This window comes from Cetorhinus maximus, chromosome 7 (assembly GCF_964194155.1).
Source record: "Cetorhinus maximus chromosome 7, sCetMax3.hap1.1, whole genome shotgun sequence".
Lineage (NCBI taxonomy): Eukaryota > Metazoa > Chordata > Chondrichthyes > Lamniformes > Cetorhinidae > Cetorhinus > Cetorhinus maximus.
Window position 1 is genome coordinate 76,206,477 of NC_135885.1, and position 20,297 is coordinate 76,226,773.

Here is a 20,297-nt window from a genome sequence, read left to right on the forward strand (position 1 = left end):
ATCCAAAGTAACAAACTCTTTACTCTGGCTCAGCATTGTGCACCTGCCCCTACCTCAGGAAATTGTTCCCTGCTGCACAACAACAATCGCCTTTATATCATGTTAAAGGCATTATATAATGACCCAAGGTGTTTTACAAATATTATTAAAACAAAATCTGACACTGAGCCACATAAGGATGACCAAAAGCTTGGTCAGAGGTAGGTTTTAAGGAGCATCTTAAAAGAGGAAAGATAGGTAGAGAGGTGTAGGGAGGGAATTTCAGATCTTGGGGCTCAGGCAGCTGAAGCATGGCTGCTATATGAAACGCTTAAATCGATGATGGTCTGGGGGCCGAATTGTGAAGTGCAGAGACCTTGGGCAATGGGAGGGGGGATTGCATGATTGTAAGGCTGGAGCTGATTATAGAGATAGGGAATTTGTTAACTGAAAACCAGTGTCATTCAACACACACACAGGAGATGATTGGTGAACTGGATGTGGTGCAAGTTAGGACACAGGCAGCAGAGCTTTGAATTACCTCAAGTTTGCAGAGAGTCGAACGTGGGAATAGTCAAGTTAAGAGCTAACACAGGCATGGATGAAGGTTTCAGCAGCAGATAAGCTGAGGCAAGGTCAGAATCAAGTGATCTACAGAGGTGGAAATAGGCAGCCTTGGTGATGGTGCTGATATGTGGAAGGAAGCTCATTTCAACATTAAACATGACAGCAAGGATGTATACAGCTGGGAGATATTTTCCATTTCTCACACCAACCATCCTTAGGTCTGTCTGGCTGACATTCCCAACTAATGCTGGTTTGGTGTTAAGGACCAAGCCTACAAAGAACAGAATTTAACCTGCACAAATTTATTTCACATTGGGATCTAACAAGCGGCAGTTGGAAGAGGAAAGTTTCATTCCATCAGTTTGGACTGGATTTCGAACCCAAAGATAAAAATAGAAATAAAAATAGCTGGAAAAACTCAGCAGGTCTAACAGCATCTGCGCAGAGGAATACAGTTAACGTTTCGAGTCCGTATGACTCTTCATCAAAACTGAGGAAATATAGAAAAGAGGTGAAATATAAACTGGTTCAGGGGGATGGGACAGGTAGTGCTGGATAGAGGGCCAGTGATAGGTGGAGGCAAAGAAGAGATTGCCAAAGATGTCATAGACAAAAGGACAAAGGGGTGTTGACGGTGGTGATATTAGCTAAGGAATGTGCTAATGTTGACATTAAGGATAGAAAGCAGGACGAGCAAGTGACAGCCCTAGTGGGGGTGGGGTGGGGGGGAAGGGATCAAAATAGGCTAAAAGGTGGAGATGAAACTATGGATGGAAATACATTTAAAAATAATGGAAATAGGTGGAAAAAGAAAAACATATTTAAAAAATTATAAATTATTGAAAAAAGGGGGATCGGAAAGGGGGTGGGGATGGAGGAGAGACTTCATGATCTGAAGTTGTTGAACTCAATGTTATGTCCGGCAGGCTGTAAAGTGCCTAGTCAGAAGATGAGGTGCTGTTCCTCCAGTTTGCGTTGAGCTTCACTGGAACATTGCAGCAGGCCAAGGACGGACATGTGGGCATGAGAGCAGGGTGGAGTGTTGAAATGGCAAGTGACAGGGAGGTCTGGGTCATGCTTGCGGACAGACCGCAGGTGTTCTGCAGAGTGGTCACCCAGTCTGCGTTTGATCTCTCCAATGTAGACGAAACCGCATTGGGAGCAGCGAATGCAGTAGACTAAATTGAGGGAAGTGCAAGTGAAATGCTGCTTCACTTGAAAGGAGTGTTTGGGCCCTTGGACAGTGAGAAGGGGGGAAGTAAAGGGGCAGGTGTTGCACCTTCTGCAGTTGCATGGGAAGGTGCTGTGGGAGGGGGTTGAGGTGCAGCAGGTGATGGAGGTGTGGACCAGGGTGTCCCAGAGGGAACGATCCCTGCGGAATGCCGCCAGGGGGGTGAAGGGAAGATGTGTTTGGTAGTGGCATCATGCTGGAGTTGGCGGAAATGGCGGAGGATGATCCTTTGAATGCGGAGGCTGGTGGGGTGATAAGTGAGGACAAGGGGGACTCTATCATGTTTCTGGGAGGGAGAAGGTGTGAGGGCGGATGCGCGGGGGATGGGCCGGACACGGTTGAGGGCCCTGTCAACCACCGTGGGTGGAAAACCTCGGTTAAGGAAGAAGGAAGACATGTCAGAGGAACTGTTTTTGAAAGTGGCATTATCAGAACAGATGCGACGGAGGCGAAGGAACTAAGAGAATGGGACGGAGTCCTTAAAGGAAGCGGGGTGTGAGGAGCTGTAGTCTAGGTAGCTGTGGGAGTCGGTGGGCTTGTAATGAATATTGGTGGACAGTCTCTCACCAGAAATTGAGACAGATAGGTCAAAGAAGGGAAGTGTCAGAGATGGACAATGTGAAAATGATGGAGGGGTGGAAATTGGAAGCAAAATTAATAAATTTTTCCAGGTCCAGACGAGAGCATGAAGCGGCACCGAAGTAGTCATCGATGTACCAGAGAAAGAGTTGTGGGAGGGGGCCTGAGTAGGACTGGAACAAGGAATGTTCCACATACCCCATAAAGAGGCAGGCCCATGCGGGCACCCATAGCCACAACTTTTATTTGGAGGAAGTGAGACAAGTTTAAGGAGAAATTGTTCAGTGAGAAAACAAGTTCAGTCAGACGGAGGAGAATAGTGGTTGATCGGGATTGTTTAGGCCTCTTCAGGAAGAAGCGGAGAGCCCTCAGACCATCCCGGTGGGGGATGGAGGTGTAGAGGGATTGGACGTCCATGGTGAAGAGGAGGCGGTTGGGGCCAGAGATCTGGAAATTGTTGATATGATGTAGGGCGTCAGAGGAGTCGTGGATGTAGATGGGAAGAGACTGGACAAGGGGAGAGAGAATGGAGTCAAGATGGCAAGAAATGAGTTCCATGGGGCAGGAACAAGCTGACACGATTGGTCTGCCAGGACAGTTCTGTTTGTGGATTTTGGGGAGGAGGTAGAAGCGGGCCGTCCAAGGTTGGGACACTGAGGGTGGAAGCTGTGGAGGGAAGATCTCCAGAGGAGATAAGGTCAGTGACAGTCCTGGAAACAATGGCTTGATGTTCAGTGGTGGTGTCATGGTCCAGGGGGAGGTAGGAGGAAGTGTCTGCAATTTGACGCTCAGCCTCTGTGAGGTAGAGGTCAATGCGCTAGACAACAACAGCACCACCCTTGTCAGCGGGTTTGATGACAAAGTCAGGGTTGGACCTTGGAGAACGGAGTGTGGCAAGTTCAGAAAGAGACAGGTTAGAATGGGTGAGAGGTGCAGAGAAATTGAGACGACTGATGTCACGCCGACAGTTCTCAATGAAAAGATCAAGAGAAGGTAAGAATCCAGAGAGAGGGATCCAGGTGGAGGGAGAATATTGGAGGCGGGTAAAAGAATCCGTTGAACGGGGGGAGGACTCCTGCCCAAAGAATTGAGCACGGAGACAAAGGCGGCGGAAGAAGAGTTCAGCTTCGTGTCGAGCCCGAAATTCATTGAGATGAGGGCATAAGGGTATGAAACTGAGTCCTTTGCTGAGCACTGAACTTTCAGCATCAGAGGGGGGAAGGTCAGGGGGTATGATGAATACACGGCTGGGGCTGGGATTGGAAGACAGGATGGGGTCAGAGGGATGGGCAGGGGTGGAGGGTCCTGGATGGGCGTTGGTGTCAATGAGTTGTTGGAGCTTGCGTTCCTTTGCACCTGAAAGAAAGAGACAAAGTTTCTGGTTGAGGCGTCAGATGAGACGAAGAATAAAATGAAACTAGGGGCAAGGACAGCTTAGAAATAGGGTGAATCAGTGCTGCTGGAGAGAGAGGTCGAGTGTGTTCATTTGGTGGCGCATGGCACTGAGTGTGGATCTCAGGATGCGGTGAGAATAGCAGCCCGAGGAGCATTGTATATCCTGGAGATACCTGTAATCCTGGGTGGTTTCGAAACATGAGGGATGGAACTTCAGTTGGAATCCATGTGGGGTAAGTCGGAGACGGAGATAGTCACTGAGGAAGGAAATATGGCTGTGAAAGTGAGTTTTAGTAAACACCTTGTCAAACACCAGGAGAGAAATGGAAAGCAATGAAGGTGAACAGGGCAAAAGAGACAAGCGGAAATCCTGTCGAAGAGAAGAGCAGTACTTCTTCAAGGTAGGCATTCCTGGAAGAGAAGTGGCAGTCAATTAAACACTAAGATAAAAGCAAAATACTGCGGATGCTGGGAATCTGAAACAAAAGTAAAAATAGAAATAAAAATAGCTGGAAAAACTCAGCAGGTCTGACAGCATCTGTGGAGAGGAATACAGTTAACATTTCGAGTCCGTATGACTCTTCATCAGAACTGAGGAAATATAGAAAAGAGGTGAAATATAAGCTGGTTGAGGGGGTGGGACAGGTAGAACTGGATAGAGGGCCAGTGATAGGTGGAGGCAAAGAAGAGATTGCCAAAGATGTCATAAACAAAAGGACAAAGGGGTATTGACGGTGGTGATATTAGCTAAGGAATGTGCTAATGGTGACATTAAGGGTAGAAAGCAGGGTGAGCAAGGTACAGATAGCCCTAGTGGGGGTGGGGTGCGGGGGAAGGGATCGAAATTGGCTAAAAGGTGGAGATGAAACAATGGATGGAAATACATTTAAAAATAATGGAAATAGGTGGGAAAAGAAAAATATATTTTAAAAATTATACGTTATTGGAAAAAGGATCAGAAAGGGGGTGGGGATGGAGGAGAGACTTCATGATCTGAAGTTGTTGAACTCAATGTTAAGTCCGTCAGGCTGTAACGTGCCTAATCGGAAGATGAGGTGCTGTTCCTGCAGTTTGCATTGAGAACCCAAAGCCCTGGAAGACAATGTCTATCACACTTCACCACCAATCTTTATAATTAATTTCTGTAATGCTAAATATAATCTTCAATTTTATAGTATTGATTGCATCTGAAATTCATTTTCATATTTATAATGGCGGTTATCTCAATATTACATTTCACAATGCAGTGAAAACCTTTAAGTTAACTGTGTTTATATATTTGCCCATTATATTTACCTTCAAACCCGTCAGACCGACTGTGAATGAGGGAGTTTTGCAATATTGATGTGTTGGCTGCAGCAGTAACACCCAAGGTGCTGTTGCCTAATTCCCAAGGCTGGATGTGAAGGATACAAAAGACTAGGATTGTCACAAAACTATCATATTTTTCTTAATAGTATTGTGGGATATCGTAAGGTAGGCTTGTGTTTGTGGGGTTCTGTGTGTGGCTGATTTAATCGAATTAGAGTCGGATAGACTGCAAGGTTGAAATTATCTAGAGAGTTAGGTGTAAAAAGGACATTTGAAATAATAAGTGAACTAGGGTAAAGTCAGTATTAGGGTGTGAATGAAATTTGCATTTTTAGATAAGGGGAAAAGTTGTTGGATTTTCAAAGAAACATGATAAAGTTTTACAACTGACCGGATAAATAGGGTAAGGTTATTACGTTTATTTTTCCCAAAAGAGAAAGGCCATCTTGACAACATGAAAGATTTTTATATTATGGGAAATGTATATTCCAAAGAAATATGGGGAACAATGGGATTTACAGATTAAGGACAGAGAAATATATTTAAAGAAGGATGGAAAGCTGTGAGGGGGTGGCCGTGTAAGACCTAAAAGATACACCGTGTGAAACAGACTTGGGAAAACAGCCTCTAGCCACTTTGCAGAAGCCTGCTGCTCCAGTAAACAAAGTTGTGTTAAAAGCCTTTGGAATTCCACTGTCGAATGGGTGCCTGTGGTAACCTTGCAGGACTGCCTATCTAAATTTGAAATCTATTTTGGACTGTTGGCTTAAAGGTGTATAGTTGTGAATCAGGTTAATTAGAAATTTTGGGATTTTTGTTATAATATTAAGTAATGGTGAAACTGTAATCTAATGTATATATTTTAATTCTTTTGTTAATAAATGTTTTAATTTAATTTTTCGAATCTCCAAAGGTATTAGTGGACTCTTTACTTCTGAATTCAGTGCACAAACCTTCTCGTAATAAATACAAATTGTGAAACCATTGTGATGGCATGGCCAAGTTTCCCTGGTTGATTTGGTCAGCCTGGAAAATGCCACCTGCCATATCATAACAGGATATTTAGGTAGACAATGTTTATTGCCCACTACAAAGCTGACTTCTCCCTTCTAGCAGACCAGACTGCCAGCGCTGGCTGATTCTTCCTTATATACAACTGAGTATAATTACTAAATCAAAACCAAGCACCTGTTCACTTTTAACCGTCAAGTACTGGGTAGTCAACATTCATTAAACTGAACCTGTTAGATGCTAATGGGTGTTGAAAGGAATAGCTGTTATTTTATTTGAGCCACCACGCAGTTACAGTCTCTGGCCACTGGGTGTTGCCATGGAGCAGGATTCATGGAGCAAGTCTAAGATTCTGATCTCCCAGCAATGGCAAATTTTTTGATACAGGTAAGTAAACAAGTTGGGAGAAACTTGTAAGTTTAAATTAATTCTACAAAGTTTTTCCCACATACAGAAGTAAACTTCCTTTTTGGCAACTTCCAACTGACCTGCCCGTCAATCGTTGGGTTCAGTTTCTGCACTCTTTTCCCTGTCCCATCAGTTAACTGCTTACCCTTGGAATAATGTCAGGTTCTATTCCATTTTCTCTGCCTGACCTACAGTACTGGCTCCCCCAATACCCTGATTTCCACAATGATGTAAACTCCCTTTTAGGAACTCAGAGTTGCTCTGCTGTTGAGGCAATTTGTAGCATTCAACCTGCCTCTCAGCCTGAACTTGAAACACCTCCCCCCCCCCCCTCTAATCACTGCCCCCACTGCCTCAGCCCTCCCTCCAACTTTCTCAGCCCCACTTTTTCTCACCCTCCCTCTCTTTCTCAGCCTCCCTTCCTTCTTGCTCCTCTCCCTTTCCCCTTCCCTCATCCCCCCCAATTTCTTCCCCCTCCCATTTCTCCCAATCCTTTCCTCATCCATCCCATCTCTTCCCCCTCCATCCTGTCTCTTTCCTCCCCCCTCCACCCCGTCTCTTTACTCCCCCTCCACCCCGTCTCTTTCCTCCCCCCTCCACCCCGTCTCTTTACTCCCCCTCCACCCCGTCTCTTTCCTGACCATAGTTTATTTATCTCTCTCTCTCTCCACTAAACTTTCTCGACTTGAATACTGCACTAGGCCTTAACTTCCAGTGTAAAATATCACAGGAGATCAACTGGACTAAATGAACAACAAAAATCAGTACATGACTGCTGCGAAAGTAAATTAGGTAGATCAGGGACAAGCAGCATAATTGTATCTTCAACAAGTAAGATTTTCAGTGTTAACCTTTATAATTTTGTTTCAACCAGGTTTGCTCTGATGAACAGAAGAGCATTGGATGTTTTTGGCACACAAGCCTCTAGAGATTTCAAAGGATTCATACCAAGACTGGACCCAAGATATACTGTTGTAAAACCAGAACTTGGACTCCATTCCTGACTACCCACTGGTTTCACTGGCCAGGATAAACATTCATTGGATTGGTTCAGGTTCTCTTGACAGGTTTAACAAGAGTCCGTAATTCCGGTGTTTCACCATAAAAAAAATGGTCAATAATCCACATTCTTGCTGTTTTCCTTAAGAGAAGGGCTATCTAATTGAGCCCATCTTCTATTATTAAAAGAAATGTGAATGCTTAAAGTAAGTAATTATTTTTTTGGAACTTCAGTCGCTTCTGTTAATTGATCCAGATTTTGTTACAATTTTTGCTAGTTATTTTAAATGTGATTCATATAAATTCAGGTTACCACAAATCTCATTTATGCCAACTGCTTTTTAGCAGGATCTCGCCCATTTTAAATACACTGATGCTGATGAATTTGTTTGAGAAATTTACTTTGTTTTCTCTTTCATGTATTCTATGGTTATGGTTTCATTGCTCATAGCAAATGGTTGACAAGCAAATGAAATAAACAGAATTTGATGGGAAATAAGTTACATTATGTAAATTGGACCATCCACTTGCACTGCTGAAGAAACATTGTTTTTACCATTAAATAGCTCTATCGGTTTTTATCAATAAAGCCCTATTCATTTCTGTTTAGCAACGTATTTACCACAGAATTTGCTAGTTCACTTTTAACTGAATGGAAATTTTCATATTCTGGTATATTAAAAACATCATAAAGGTGAATAATTTTGCCTGTAAATGCAATATCAAGAGTATTTCAGGCAAAACTCTATTTTTATCACAGGAATTTAAAACAAATAAAGCTGTTCAATTAGAAATTTTACTTAGAAGTTGATCCTAGAAGCTTTTATTACAGTTAGGTTACACCAACCCTTTGAGTGCTGAAGAACTTCTGTTTCTGAGAATAAAACAATTGTCACCGGTAATTTGTTTTAAAAGGATATAGTGCAGAAATTGAAATTCCAAAAATTGAAAACGTACAATAAAATCAACTATCAGTCAATTAAATGTTTTATTCTACACTGAAGAAAATAAAAAATGTCATTTTTAGACATAGTCCATAATAGTGTAATATTCCTTCTATTTGCAGAAGAAAACATGTGTGTTGGATCTGTAAGAACCCTCTTTATTTCTACAGCTGAGAACGTGTAAATTGAGCTATAAAAACAGATGTTTGACAAGTGATATGCAGACGATGACAGGAACTGCTCTAGCATACTACATATGCTCTAAATTAGGAATAGTGGTTTACTAGATCCATATATGTTGATTACTCAACATGCTGTGGTTGAAGGCTTAATCTTGAGATCTCCTAACTATGACCTAAGCTGTTCAATTAGATCATCTTCATCAGTTCCAGTGGTAGATGAAATTAGAATGGGGGGTACTATTGTTTCCTGTAGCCTTATGCAAACATTGCATTTACTCCCAGCACAAGTGGTTGGCATTGACAAAAGCTGTGACTTGTATTCCATCAAATAATGGCATGTGTCTAGTTAATAATCAGTATATTTACAGGTGTTAATTACCTCATAAAGCAGGACTTATCTCACAGCGTGATGTGAGTTGCTTTGGTACTTTTGATCAAAACTGTGAGTATTCAAATTATTTCAATGCATTGGAAACATTGAGATTTTCCCTAGTATGCACTGGAAAATTATCGTGGAAGAATTGATTCAACAACATGACAAACTTTAAAAGGGATTCATGTCTTTTGTGAAAAATTATTTTATTTCATTGGTCTATATGTATTGAGCTACAAAGGGCTAAAGGGCAGTTTGTACCTGTTTATGTATGGCTTATTAGTGCAAAGAGCAGTTTGTTGCTTTTGTTACCACTCCATTTGCCCATACTGCCTTAAACCTCTGCCTAGAAAACTTGAGTTTGAAACACAAACAAAAGAAAGCAAAAGACATGAACCCCTTCCTTTATCGACAGACAGCTCCAGTGGTTTGTATAAAATGTCTTCACTGCAGAGAGTGGCAAAACAAATCTAAAGAAGATTATGCCATGTAATTGCATTCATTTTTGTAAGAAAAAATAGAAAACTCAAAACATGTAAATCATGTGATAAATTTAAGGCTGCATCTTAACAAGTTTGTAAAGTAATATAAATATCCTTTAATTTTAACAATTAAAATACTAATAAAACATCAGTGAGACCAAGTATATTTTTACCTACAGTGATGGAAGAAGATAGTATCATTGTCAGTATATTGTCAGTTTTTATTTATCAGAACGATGTTGTTTTGAGGAATAAAACAGTTCAAATAACAAATGCAGTTTAGAAATGTATGTAAACAGTGGTTCTGACTCAAAATGTGTTCATCTGTGGTCAAAGCTGACACTCCCAGTGCAGCACTGAGGGAGTGCTGCACTGTAAGAGGTGTCATCTTTTGGATCAGATGTTAAACCTAGACCCATCTGTCTGCTCGGGTAGATGTAAACGATCCCATGCACTATTTCAAAGAAGAGCAGGGGAGTTATCCCCAGTGTCCTGACTAATATTTACCCCTCCATCAACATCACAGAAACAGATTATCTGTTCATTATCACGTTGCTGTTGTGGGAGTTTGTTGAGCGCAAATTGGCTGCCGCATTTCCTGCAACAGTGACTAGGCTTCAAAAAGTATTCCATTGGCTCTAAAGTTCTTTGAGACGTCCAGTGGTCATGACAGGTGCTATATAAATGCAAGTCTGTCTTTCTTTTTGGTTGATGATCGTAACCCAAAGTCATTAATAATAGCTTCTTCAAACTCACAGTATTAAAGCAAAAGTAATATGCAACATGAATATCCATAATGATCCAATATTGTGTAAGAGTTATGCTGCCACAATTCCCCAATTGGATTAGAGATTTCAATTGGAAAATAAGGACTGTTATGGACTTCCACTCCGACAAGCGCACAGAAAACAACTGTATTTCAATTTTACAATTTAAAATTCCACTAAATGGTGGAAATTGTGTAAACATGTTCTATATTGTGTGTCATGATCGACCGCAACAGGTTTTGTACTCCTTTCCTTTGCTAGCCATCTCTTGTTGCATTATTGTTCACAGGCATGGAAAATAGGAATAATTGTTCAATAATGTTTTATATGCTATAAAATATCTTAGTGTGTATCTGTATGTTCATAATATTGTGCATTTACCTCATGGTGCTTCTTGTTGTACTACCTCTTCAATTACCTTTCAAATATTTTCATGATATATAATGGACTGATCTCCTTATATTTCTCAAACCAGTTGCAATTCTTTAAATATTACCTTAAATTTTCCACGTACAAGGTACTTTAAAACCAAAAAATTGACCATTACCAGGATTTTGATCCATCTTGATTAAAGGAAAATTAATATGTATCAAGAAATGTGATGTGCTATTTCAAATATGGAGAAATAGCCAATTGCTCCCTGGTGCTAGAATCCCAAAATGTCTTTGTCCTGCTTGTTTTGTTTAATGATTTTTTTGCAACGAGTTGGGTTGCAGTGTTGTTCAAACAATCTTTTTTCTGCAAATCCCAAATGCTGATGGTAGCAGAAAGAGAAGCAAAGAATAACTCATTCGTTTTAAATATTGAGCTACTGCAACAAATTAGTTGGATATAAATTGCGTTTACTGCGTGCTGATATTTGTAGCAACATTAAGATCTTGCTCCGTCTTTGAGTTGTTGATAGAAAACTCTGACATGGTGTTCTTTTATAGTTATGGCCCAGGTTTGAATCCAGCTCACATTTGAGATGTAAGAATTCTATGTGAAATGAGTTTTGGTATTGCCACCTAATTCCCATTGGTCTTGGATCTGCAGTTTAAAGTTACCAATTTGGGTCTGATTGGTACTGTGAAATCCTGAGTGTTTTTTTAAAGTCAGTAAATGTCTCACGGCACAGGAAGGGATGTTATGGGAGGTTTCCTGAATAATTTTACCAGGCTGTACATTATGCATACATTGTTAAAAAAAAGTTTATTCTCCAGCATTCCTATCTTTGTGAGCACACAACAATGACGAAATGCAGAAGGTCAGAAAATACCTTTACTACTCAGTGATTTCAGTGTACAGGACAGTGATGCTAGTTTTACAGGAGAAGCTCCACTTAGTAATTCTGAATGCATTTGTTTTTTTTAGATTAATTGATCATATTTGTTTGGGAAGTCTAAAATTCCTTCAGAAATACTACAAAGTTGTATTATTTAAGTACATTTGTGTGACACCTGTAACATGATGAAACATCCAAGGTGTTTCTAAGGAGAGATGGACTGAATGGTAAAACAAAAACAAAAATTGCTGGAAAAACTCAGCAGGTCTGACAGCATCTGTGGAGAGAAAGACAGAGTTAACGTTTCGAATGGTAGAGTTTTTTTGTTAATGAATTAGGGGAGTTGGTTGAAGGCTAGAAAAAATTAGATTTTGAGGAGGTTTTTAAAAATAGGAGAGGTAAGTAGTAAGACAAAGAGACCTGGTTGTGGAGATGATGGTTGCAGAGAGTAGGACCAGGATTGAAAGCTCTGCCAAGAAGTCAGGAATGCTGGAAGTCATGTAGAATTAGAGAACTGTAGGACACAAGTTTGGATGTCAGGGGAAGTTCCATGGAGACATTGCTAAATCATGTAAGAATTTTGAATTTGGCGCTCTATGAGTCAGGAAGCTAGCAGAGATCTGAGAGGATAAGGGTGATGTAAGAGGAAGACCTATTTTCAGAGAAAATGTAAGAGTTTCGCCCAAGAGTATGATGTGCTCAAACATGGAAGTGTTAGAGGAACACAGTGAGAAGCCCAAATAAGATTTAGTTATAACAGCTACACTGCTGACTTTTCACTTCCAAGGGTTTCCAAACCCTCAAACCTAAAGGTCATAGATTCACCTCCACCTGTTGCATACCTTAGTGTGGAAATAGAATTTTTGAACAGAGGGGGTGCTTTGGTCATGGACAGGTATTCATCAGCAATGAGCCAGATCCTGTTAGACACAGGATGTAAATAGATATGTCCATGATAATGTCATGAATATGGAAGCCCTTCTGTTCACAAGGGTGCTAACATTCTGGAAGGAAACTTGAAGCAGACTGAAGAAATGGGAAGTGTGTGAATTGGTGAATGAGGCAACAATAGAGGAATAGCAAAAACATTATTTTATTTGTTCATGGACTGTGTGCCTTGCTAACACGGCCAGCATTTATTGCCCATCCCTAATTGCCCTTTAGAAGATGCTGATGATGAGCTGCCATCTTGAACCACTGCAGTCCATGTAGTGTAGGTACTTACACAGGGATGTTTGGGAGGGATTCCCTGGATTTTAACCCAGTGATAGTGAAGGAACAGTGATATAGCTCCAAGTCAGGACAATGAGTGACTTGAAGGAAACTTGCAAGTGGTGGTGTTCCCATGTGCGTGCTTCCCTTTTCGTCCAGGTGATAGAGGTCGTGGTTTGGAAGATGGTGTTGAAGGCACATTGGTGAGTTGCTGCAGCGCACCTTTTGTATAGTACTCATTGCAGCCACTATGCGCTGGTGATGGGCGGAACTAACGTTTAAGGTGGTGGGTAGGTGGCATCCAAATCAAGTTGGCTGCTTTAGCCTGGATGTTTTTGAGCTTCTCTTAAGTGTTTTTGGAGCTGCAGTTACCCAGGCAAGTGGAGTTTTTCATCACACTTCTGGACAGACTTTGGGGAGCCAGGAGATGAGTTACTTGCTGCAGAAATCCCAGCCTTTGACCTGTTCTTGTAGCCACAGTATTTATATGGCTGGACCTGTTAAATTTCTGGTAAATAGTGACTGCTCCCAGAATGTTAATGCTGGGGGATTCAGCGATGGTCATCCCGTCCAATAACAAAGGGAGGTAGTTAGATGTTCTCTTGTTGGAGATACGGACATACAAAATGGTCATTGTCTAAATCACGTGCATGGCAGGAATGCTACTTGCCAATTATCAGCCCAAGTCTAAAAGTTTGTCCAAGCCAAGCTCCATGTGGGCACGTGCACTTTGGTATCTGAGGAGTTCTGAATGGAACTGAACACTGTGCAATCATCAGTAGCATTTCCACCTCTGACCTATTGAGGGAGGGGATGTCATTGATGAAACAGATGAAAATGATTGGGCCTTGGACAGTACCCTGAGGAACTCCTGCAGCAATGTTCTGGGACTAAAATGGTTAGTCTCCAATCAACACATTCATCTTCCTTTGCGCTAGGTGTGAAAGATATAAAATGTACAGGATAGAAGCAGGCCATTCAACCCATCATGTCTGTGCTGGCTAATCAAGAAGCTAATCTCACATTCCAGTTCTTAGTCTGTAGCCCTGTCGGTTACAGCATTTCCAAGTGCATGTCTAATTACTTTTTAATTACTCTTTCTGGCAGTGAGTTCTAGACCTCCTCCACCTTCAGGGTGAGAGAGTTTCTGCTCAACCTTTTCTAATCCTTCTGCCAACTAATTTAAATCTATCCCTCCTGGTTATTGACCTCTCAACTAATCCAAATAGATCCCTCCTATCCATTCTTTCTAGGCTTCATCATTTAATTGTTATGACGTGGCAGATGATGTGTGCCAGGCAGACCAAGTCTGCAAGGGAAACTTGGTCGCACTATCACAACAGTTTTGCAGCTTGTATTTATTACGAGATGTGTGCACTGAATTCAGAAGTAATAAGTCTACCAAGACCTTTAGAGATTTTAAAAATTAAATTAAAATATTTATTAACAAAATATAAAAGATTTCAAGCACATACATAAGACTACAATTGCTACTATAATAACTCCTAAAATTCCTAATTAACCTGACCCCCAGACAGACCCAACTATACTTACCCCCATGAACCTACTTCACAATAAATCAGAAAAATATTATGAAAATTATTATACTTTCATGCCATAATACAACACAAATCTCTCCTCAGCCTCCTATGTTCTAAAGAACACAACCTCAGCCTATCCAATCTTTGCTCATAGCTAAAATTCTCCATTCCTGGCAACATCCTCGTAAATCTCTGTATCCTCTCTAGTCCAATCATATCCCGCCTGTAATGTGGTGATCAGAACTAGTTGTGGCCTAACCAGTGTTTTACAGGGTTCTAATGTAACCTCCCTGCTCTTATATTCTATGCCTCATCTAATAAAGGAAAGTATCCTGTATAGCTTCTTAACCAATTTATCGACCTGTCTTAGTATTTTCAGGGATCTGCAGACGTATACACTAAGACACTCAGTTCCTCTGCACTTCTCAGAACGCTATTATTTATTGTGTACTCCCTTGCTTGTTTGCCCTCCGCAAATGCATTATCTCTCACTCCTCCAGGTTGAATTCCATTTGCCACTTTTCTGCCCACCTGACCAGTCCATTATTAGCTTCCTGCAGTTGACAGCTTTCTTCTTCACTGTCAGCCACATAATTTTTGTATCATCTGCAAACTTCTTATTCATGCCCCCTACATTTAAGCGTGCTACAGTGGAGAGTTTTTCACCTGATGCCCATTGACTTCAAATTTACCAGGACTCCTCGATGCCACACTCAAGTCAAATGCTGCCTTGACGCCAAGGGCAGTCACTCTCACTCTTCTTTACTGGCCAAGTCTTAGCCCATGCTGGTTTGTGAGATTTGTATCTGTTGAATGGCAGGTTTCGTGAGAAAAGGCGATGAGGCAGTTGGGGTTGTTGCTCATGAAGTTCTGGCTGCGGCTAAGGGCTCATTGTCACATGCCAAAATGCAACAGAAGGGAATCTTGGGCATGTCCAGGAGAGAGTTGAGTTTAAAGTGGTGATGTGAGAGATCAGAATAGTGGTGCCATCAAGTGGGGTGACTGACCAAAATGAGCATGATGCAGAAGGGAGGGGTGTATGGTGGTTGGGGAAGGAAGTGTAGCAGAAGTAAAGAGTAAAGGAGCAGCAGCCAAATATGCACATGCAAATACACCAACCAAATGTATTTATAGTTTATGTGGTACATAAAGAAGGGATAAAATGTAGCAAGCCCTATAGATGAGTGCTTGGGAAGCAACAGACAGAAGTCCAGAGTCAAAGCGGAATTGTGGTATCCCTAGGTCTGGCTGCCGGTCCCAGCCTGATGTGGAAATTGAGGTCAATAACCAATTCATCACTCTGTGCCTGATTTTAGGATGAGTGGAATACAAATGATGGTTCACGATCTGAGAAAATCCAAGGCTGCAAATAGGCAATGAAACATTGGATAGATCTGTGTCAGTAGGGCCCTCAAATGGTCTTTATTCTCATTGTTTCATTGTATGGTTGGGGTCTAGACAAGGGTTTTGGACATTGTCTATTCTTCCAAAGTATGCTGGTCGAGTTTGTAATTTCCTAAAACCATTACTCTTTCTTCACAGCGAGTATTGACACATTTAGACTTCTACACAAGATTGGAGTTTCTTCTCCTTCCGATTCATGCTTACTTTAGTCATGTGATCTGACATCACTATTGCATCAGCTTTGTGTATGCTTCTGATGTTAACTCTTAATTCTAAACTCATCAAGCCTTAAAGCCTTCTGCACCTGGCTTTAATAGAGTATAACTCCAAGCACACTGTGACATTTCACAATTACCTTAGTGGTGGGGATTGTGAAGCCAAGGCTAATCAGTTTAGGGACTTGCCACATGCAGGATTCGAAGCAGGTCATTTAATAGAGCTAGAAGTACAGATTGAAGGTCTGGATAGGAACAGCAATCGGTAGCATTCCCATATGAGCAGGAAGGCGACTGAAGCAGCAGAACAGGATGAATTCCCAGGTGAAGCAGTGGCAAAAACAACAGACATCAGTGGCAATGCATAAGGAACAGTGTGCTTAGACAGCATTAGTTTTCACATGTTGACTAATGACTCTCATCTCTACTTCACCGCTGCTTTTCTCAACTCCTTCACTGAGCCTAAATTATCAGACTGCTTATCTAACATCAAGTCTTGGATGAGCAGAAATTTCCTCCAATTAAACATTGGGAAGCATGAAGCCATTGTTTTCTGTCCCCATTTCAAACTCCAAACCCTAGCTACTAATGCCATCCCTCTCCCTGGCAGCAGTCTGAGGTTAAGCCAGTCTGTTTGCAAACCTTGGTGTCACATTTGACCCTGAGAAGCGCTTCTGACCTCAAATTCGTGCCATCGCTAAAAGTGCCTATTTCCATCTGTGTAACATCACCCGACTTCGGGCTGTTTTAGCTCATCTGCTGCTGAAACCCTCATTCATGCTTCCATTACTTCTAGACTTGACTGTTCCAACACACTCCTGGATGTTCTCCCATATTTTACCTTCCTTAATTTGAGTTTGTTGTGGTTTCTTTGATGAACGGACCACAGGAGACTCAGGTACAGGTTACAATTGTTTATTCGAGCAATTGCAAGGAGGGCACCATCTCAATGCAGCTTGAGACAGTACTCAGCTAAACTGCAAGTGTTCATCATATTTATACATTATTGGTCACATACAAGAACAGTTCCCAGATTTCGATCTTGTCAACATATAGGTTTACATTAAACAGACAAGTCTCTGGTACAAAGGTACATGCATCATCTGGCCCCACCTACACCCAGGCAGAGACCTGCCTTCCTATCTAAGCTGGGACCAACTGTTCTTCCCCTATCTGTTGAAGAGCACACTTAATCTATGTTATTGCCATTCCCTGACTCCAGTCTAACTCTTCTAACATATTTACATTCTTCTTCGTCCAATATGGCCTTGCTGATGCTCGCAAGCCCTGAGAATGTGCAAGGTTCAGCATTCTCTCTGTCCCAGCCTGAACTTTAAATGTCAACTACTTAGCAATTGTGGTTTTGCATGCTGGGATATTTTAAGTCAAGTCCCTTGACCATTACTGTATTCCTTTATTTCCCCCTAACAAGTTCATCAAAAACTCTGCTGCCTGAGTTTCACCCTTGTCTTAATTCACACCAAGTCCCCTTCACCCTTTCTCCCATCCCGTTCATCCATGTGCTTTCTGATATATATTGGCTCCCAGTCAAGTAACACGTTGATTTTAAAATTCTCATCCTTGTTTTCAAATCCCTCCGTGATATGTAATCACCGCTCCCTATCTCTCTAATCTCCTCCAGCCCTACAGCCCTCCGAGATATCTGCACTCCTCCAACTCTGACCTCATGAGTGTCCTCCATTTTAAATTCTCCATCTTTGGTGACTGCACCTGGACTGTAAACTCTAGAATTCCCTCCACCCCTCCACACACCTCCTCTGCCTTCCTTTCCTCCTTCAAGACGCTTCTTAAAGCCTACCTCTTTGATAAAGCTTTTGGTCAACTGTCCTAATATCATCCATCTTATGTGGCTCAGTCTCATATTTTGTTTTATAATGCTTCTGTGATGGGTCTTGGGGCATTTTACTACACTAAAAGGTGCTATATAAATATAAGTTACTGTTGATCTGGGCAGCGAGTTGTCAGGGTATGTTCTTTGGCAATTTCAGATGGGATGCTGGAATCCCGGTCTGATGCTGAAGATAGGGGCAGAAGGGAAAAAAAACACTGATTCACCGTTTGACTTTAAAACTATGGGCAGAATTTTCTGGGTGACATGCAGGTGGCGGGCCCCGCACGTCAGCGCTTAAAATGGTGCACGCTGACATCGGGCAAGCGTGCCAACATCAGCGCGCGCCATCGCGATATTTAGCTGGGCGGGCGCGCGATGAAGTGTGACACGCACCCGCCATTAATTAAAGGGCTTGTTAAGGCCCTTAACTCGGCAATCGATGCCGATTTTGATGCGCCCGTGCGATCTTTGTCTTGGCACACGGGCGCAATGGGCAGGCGGGTAAGTGACTTTTTAACAAAACTCATCCACGAGCTGGATATGTGGGCTCAGTGGGGTTGTCAATGTTTTGTGTGAAGTATTTAATGCAGCAAGTATTTTAAATTTGCCTGTGTGATCTGCAGCAATTCAGAACAAATTCCAGCAGCTTTCTCAGTACTTTGAAGCTTCAGCTCAGCACTCTGCAGTCAGGAATCTTTATCAGGCCTGCAGCTTTCCGGAGGCCTCCATTTAGCCTGGATATGGGTTCTGACATCTTCACTGGAGGCAGCTCCTCTGAGGAGGAAGGGAGGGCTAGAATAAGGATGAGGCCAGGATTGGACAATCAGCCTCTAGGGGAGCCACCTTTGGGAGGCCAGGCGCAGGCACAAGGGGCGCAGGGCCAAGAGGTAGTCCATGGTGGAAGGGGCCGCAGAAGACGCCGCCGCTATCCTGCCAGGGTATACAGGCGGTGAAGCAGCTGCCTCAATATGACTGAGGTGCAGTGCCGAAGGAGGCTCTGACTGTCAAGGGAAACAGTCAACTACATCTGTCAGATGATTAGCCCTGGGATATCTCCTGACTGTGTGGGAGGACACCCCATGCCAGCAGCTCTGAAGGTCACAGTTACCCTCTTCTATGCATCTGGCTCCTTCCAGGAGTTGGTGAGTGATCTTTGCGGTGTCTCCCAATCAGCTGTCCACACTTGTGTCAATCAGGTTACAGACGCTCTGTTCAGACGTGCATTGACCTTCATCCACTTCTGCTGCGACCAGGCAAGTCAGGCACAGCGAGCCAGAGGCTTAACGGCCATTGCTGTCTTCCCCCGTTTCCAGGGTACTATAGACTGTACACATGTGGCTATCGAGGCGCCAGCAGGTGAGCCCGGTGCCTTCGTCAACAGGAAGGGCTTTCACTCCATGAACGTGCAGATAGTGTGTGATCACAGGATGCAGATTCTGCAAGTTTGTGCAAGGTACCCAGGCAGCTCCAACAACGCCTACATCCTCAGACACTCCCAGGTGCCGGGGCTCTTCAGTGCTCCGGCTCGGCTGGATGGATGGCTGGTGGATGAGAAGAGCTATCCCCTCAGAAGGTGGCTCATGACGCCTCTCCGCTATCCAAGAATGAAAGCTGAGGAGTGCTACATTAGGAGCCACGGATCCACAAGGGCTGTGGTGGAGAGAGCCATCGGTCTTTTCAAGATGCGCTTCCAATGCCTGGACTGCTCAGGGGGTGCACTCCAGTACCCCCCAGATCATGTCTCCGTGATAGTGGTAGCATGCTGCACTCTGCACAATCTTGCACTGGAAAGGGGGGACACAGTGGACGATGAAGGCCTTGACGCAGTGGATATAGCTGCACACGATGACTCCAGCAGTGGTTCAGAGGATGAGGAAGCACAGGGCGATGATGAGGGGCAGCACGCCGACCCGCAACTACACCAAGGAGGCAGGGACATCCGGAAGACTTTAATCCAATGAACCTTGAGCTAGCTCCACACAAATGGATCTGCAAGACCAGCCTTGCCTGGCACTTCCATACGCGGCACTTAAGTGCTACATCTTCCATTTCATCAGCTGCAACTAAGGGCTTAGTACATAAACATCAATGTCCACTCAAACACTGATAATATGTCTGTGAAACAGACAAATGCAGCACAAAAGAGCCACCCTCAGCCATGGGACCAAATGTGGACTTTATTCCCATCCATCAGATGGTGCCACAAAAAACAGAACAAAACGTTGCTCCGACGTTGACAAATAAAAATTCCCTAATCTAGGGGCAACAGAAAATCACTAGTGAGAAACCCGTGGTGTGCCTAACGTGCATTATGCTTATGTTTGCAGGTGCCTCGTCTGGATGCCGCCCCATCGCTCGGAGTGGCTTGTGAGACAGCCTGCTGACTCTGCTGTCCTGTTGGCCTCAATGACCTTGGCGGACATCCTCTGGCCCGTGGAGCCTGTGATGGCCGCGCCTGGGAGGGAGTGGCCAGTTCCAGAGCTGGCATCTCCCCAGTTGTCGCAGCCTCAACGGATGCAACAGTCACTGGCAGAGGGGCGGAGGAGCTGCTGCCCTCATCCAGAGCGCCCTGAGAGGAGCT

General features: G+C 43.0%; 1 protein-coding gene across 1 annotated transcript in view; it reads left to right on the plus strand.

Moving 5' to 3' along the window:
* tmem135 (transmembrane protein 135) overlaps positions 1–7,686 on the plus strand; it is a 480,064-nt gene extending 472,378 nt beyond the window's left edge. Inside the window, exon 15 of the mRNA XM_078545746.1 lies at positions 7,356–7,686. Within this exon, the coding sequence (XP_078401872.1) occupies positions 7,356–7,485 (130 nt within the window). The 3' untranslated portion in view covers positions 7,486–7,686. The remainder of the gene's footprint in view (positions 1–7,355) is intronic.
* Positions 7,687–20,297: the final 12,611 nt, after the last annotated feature.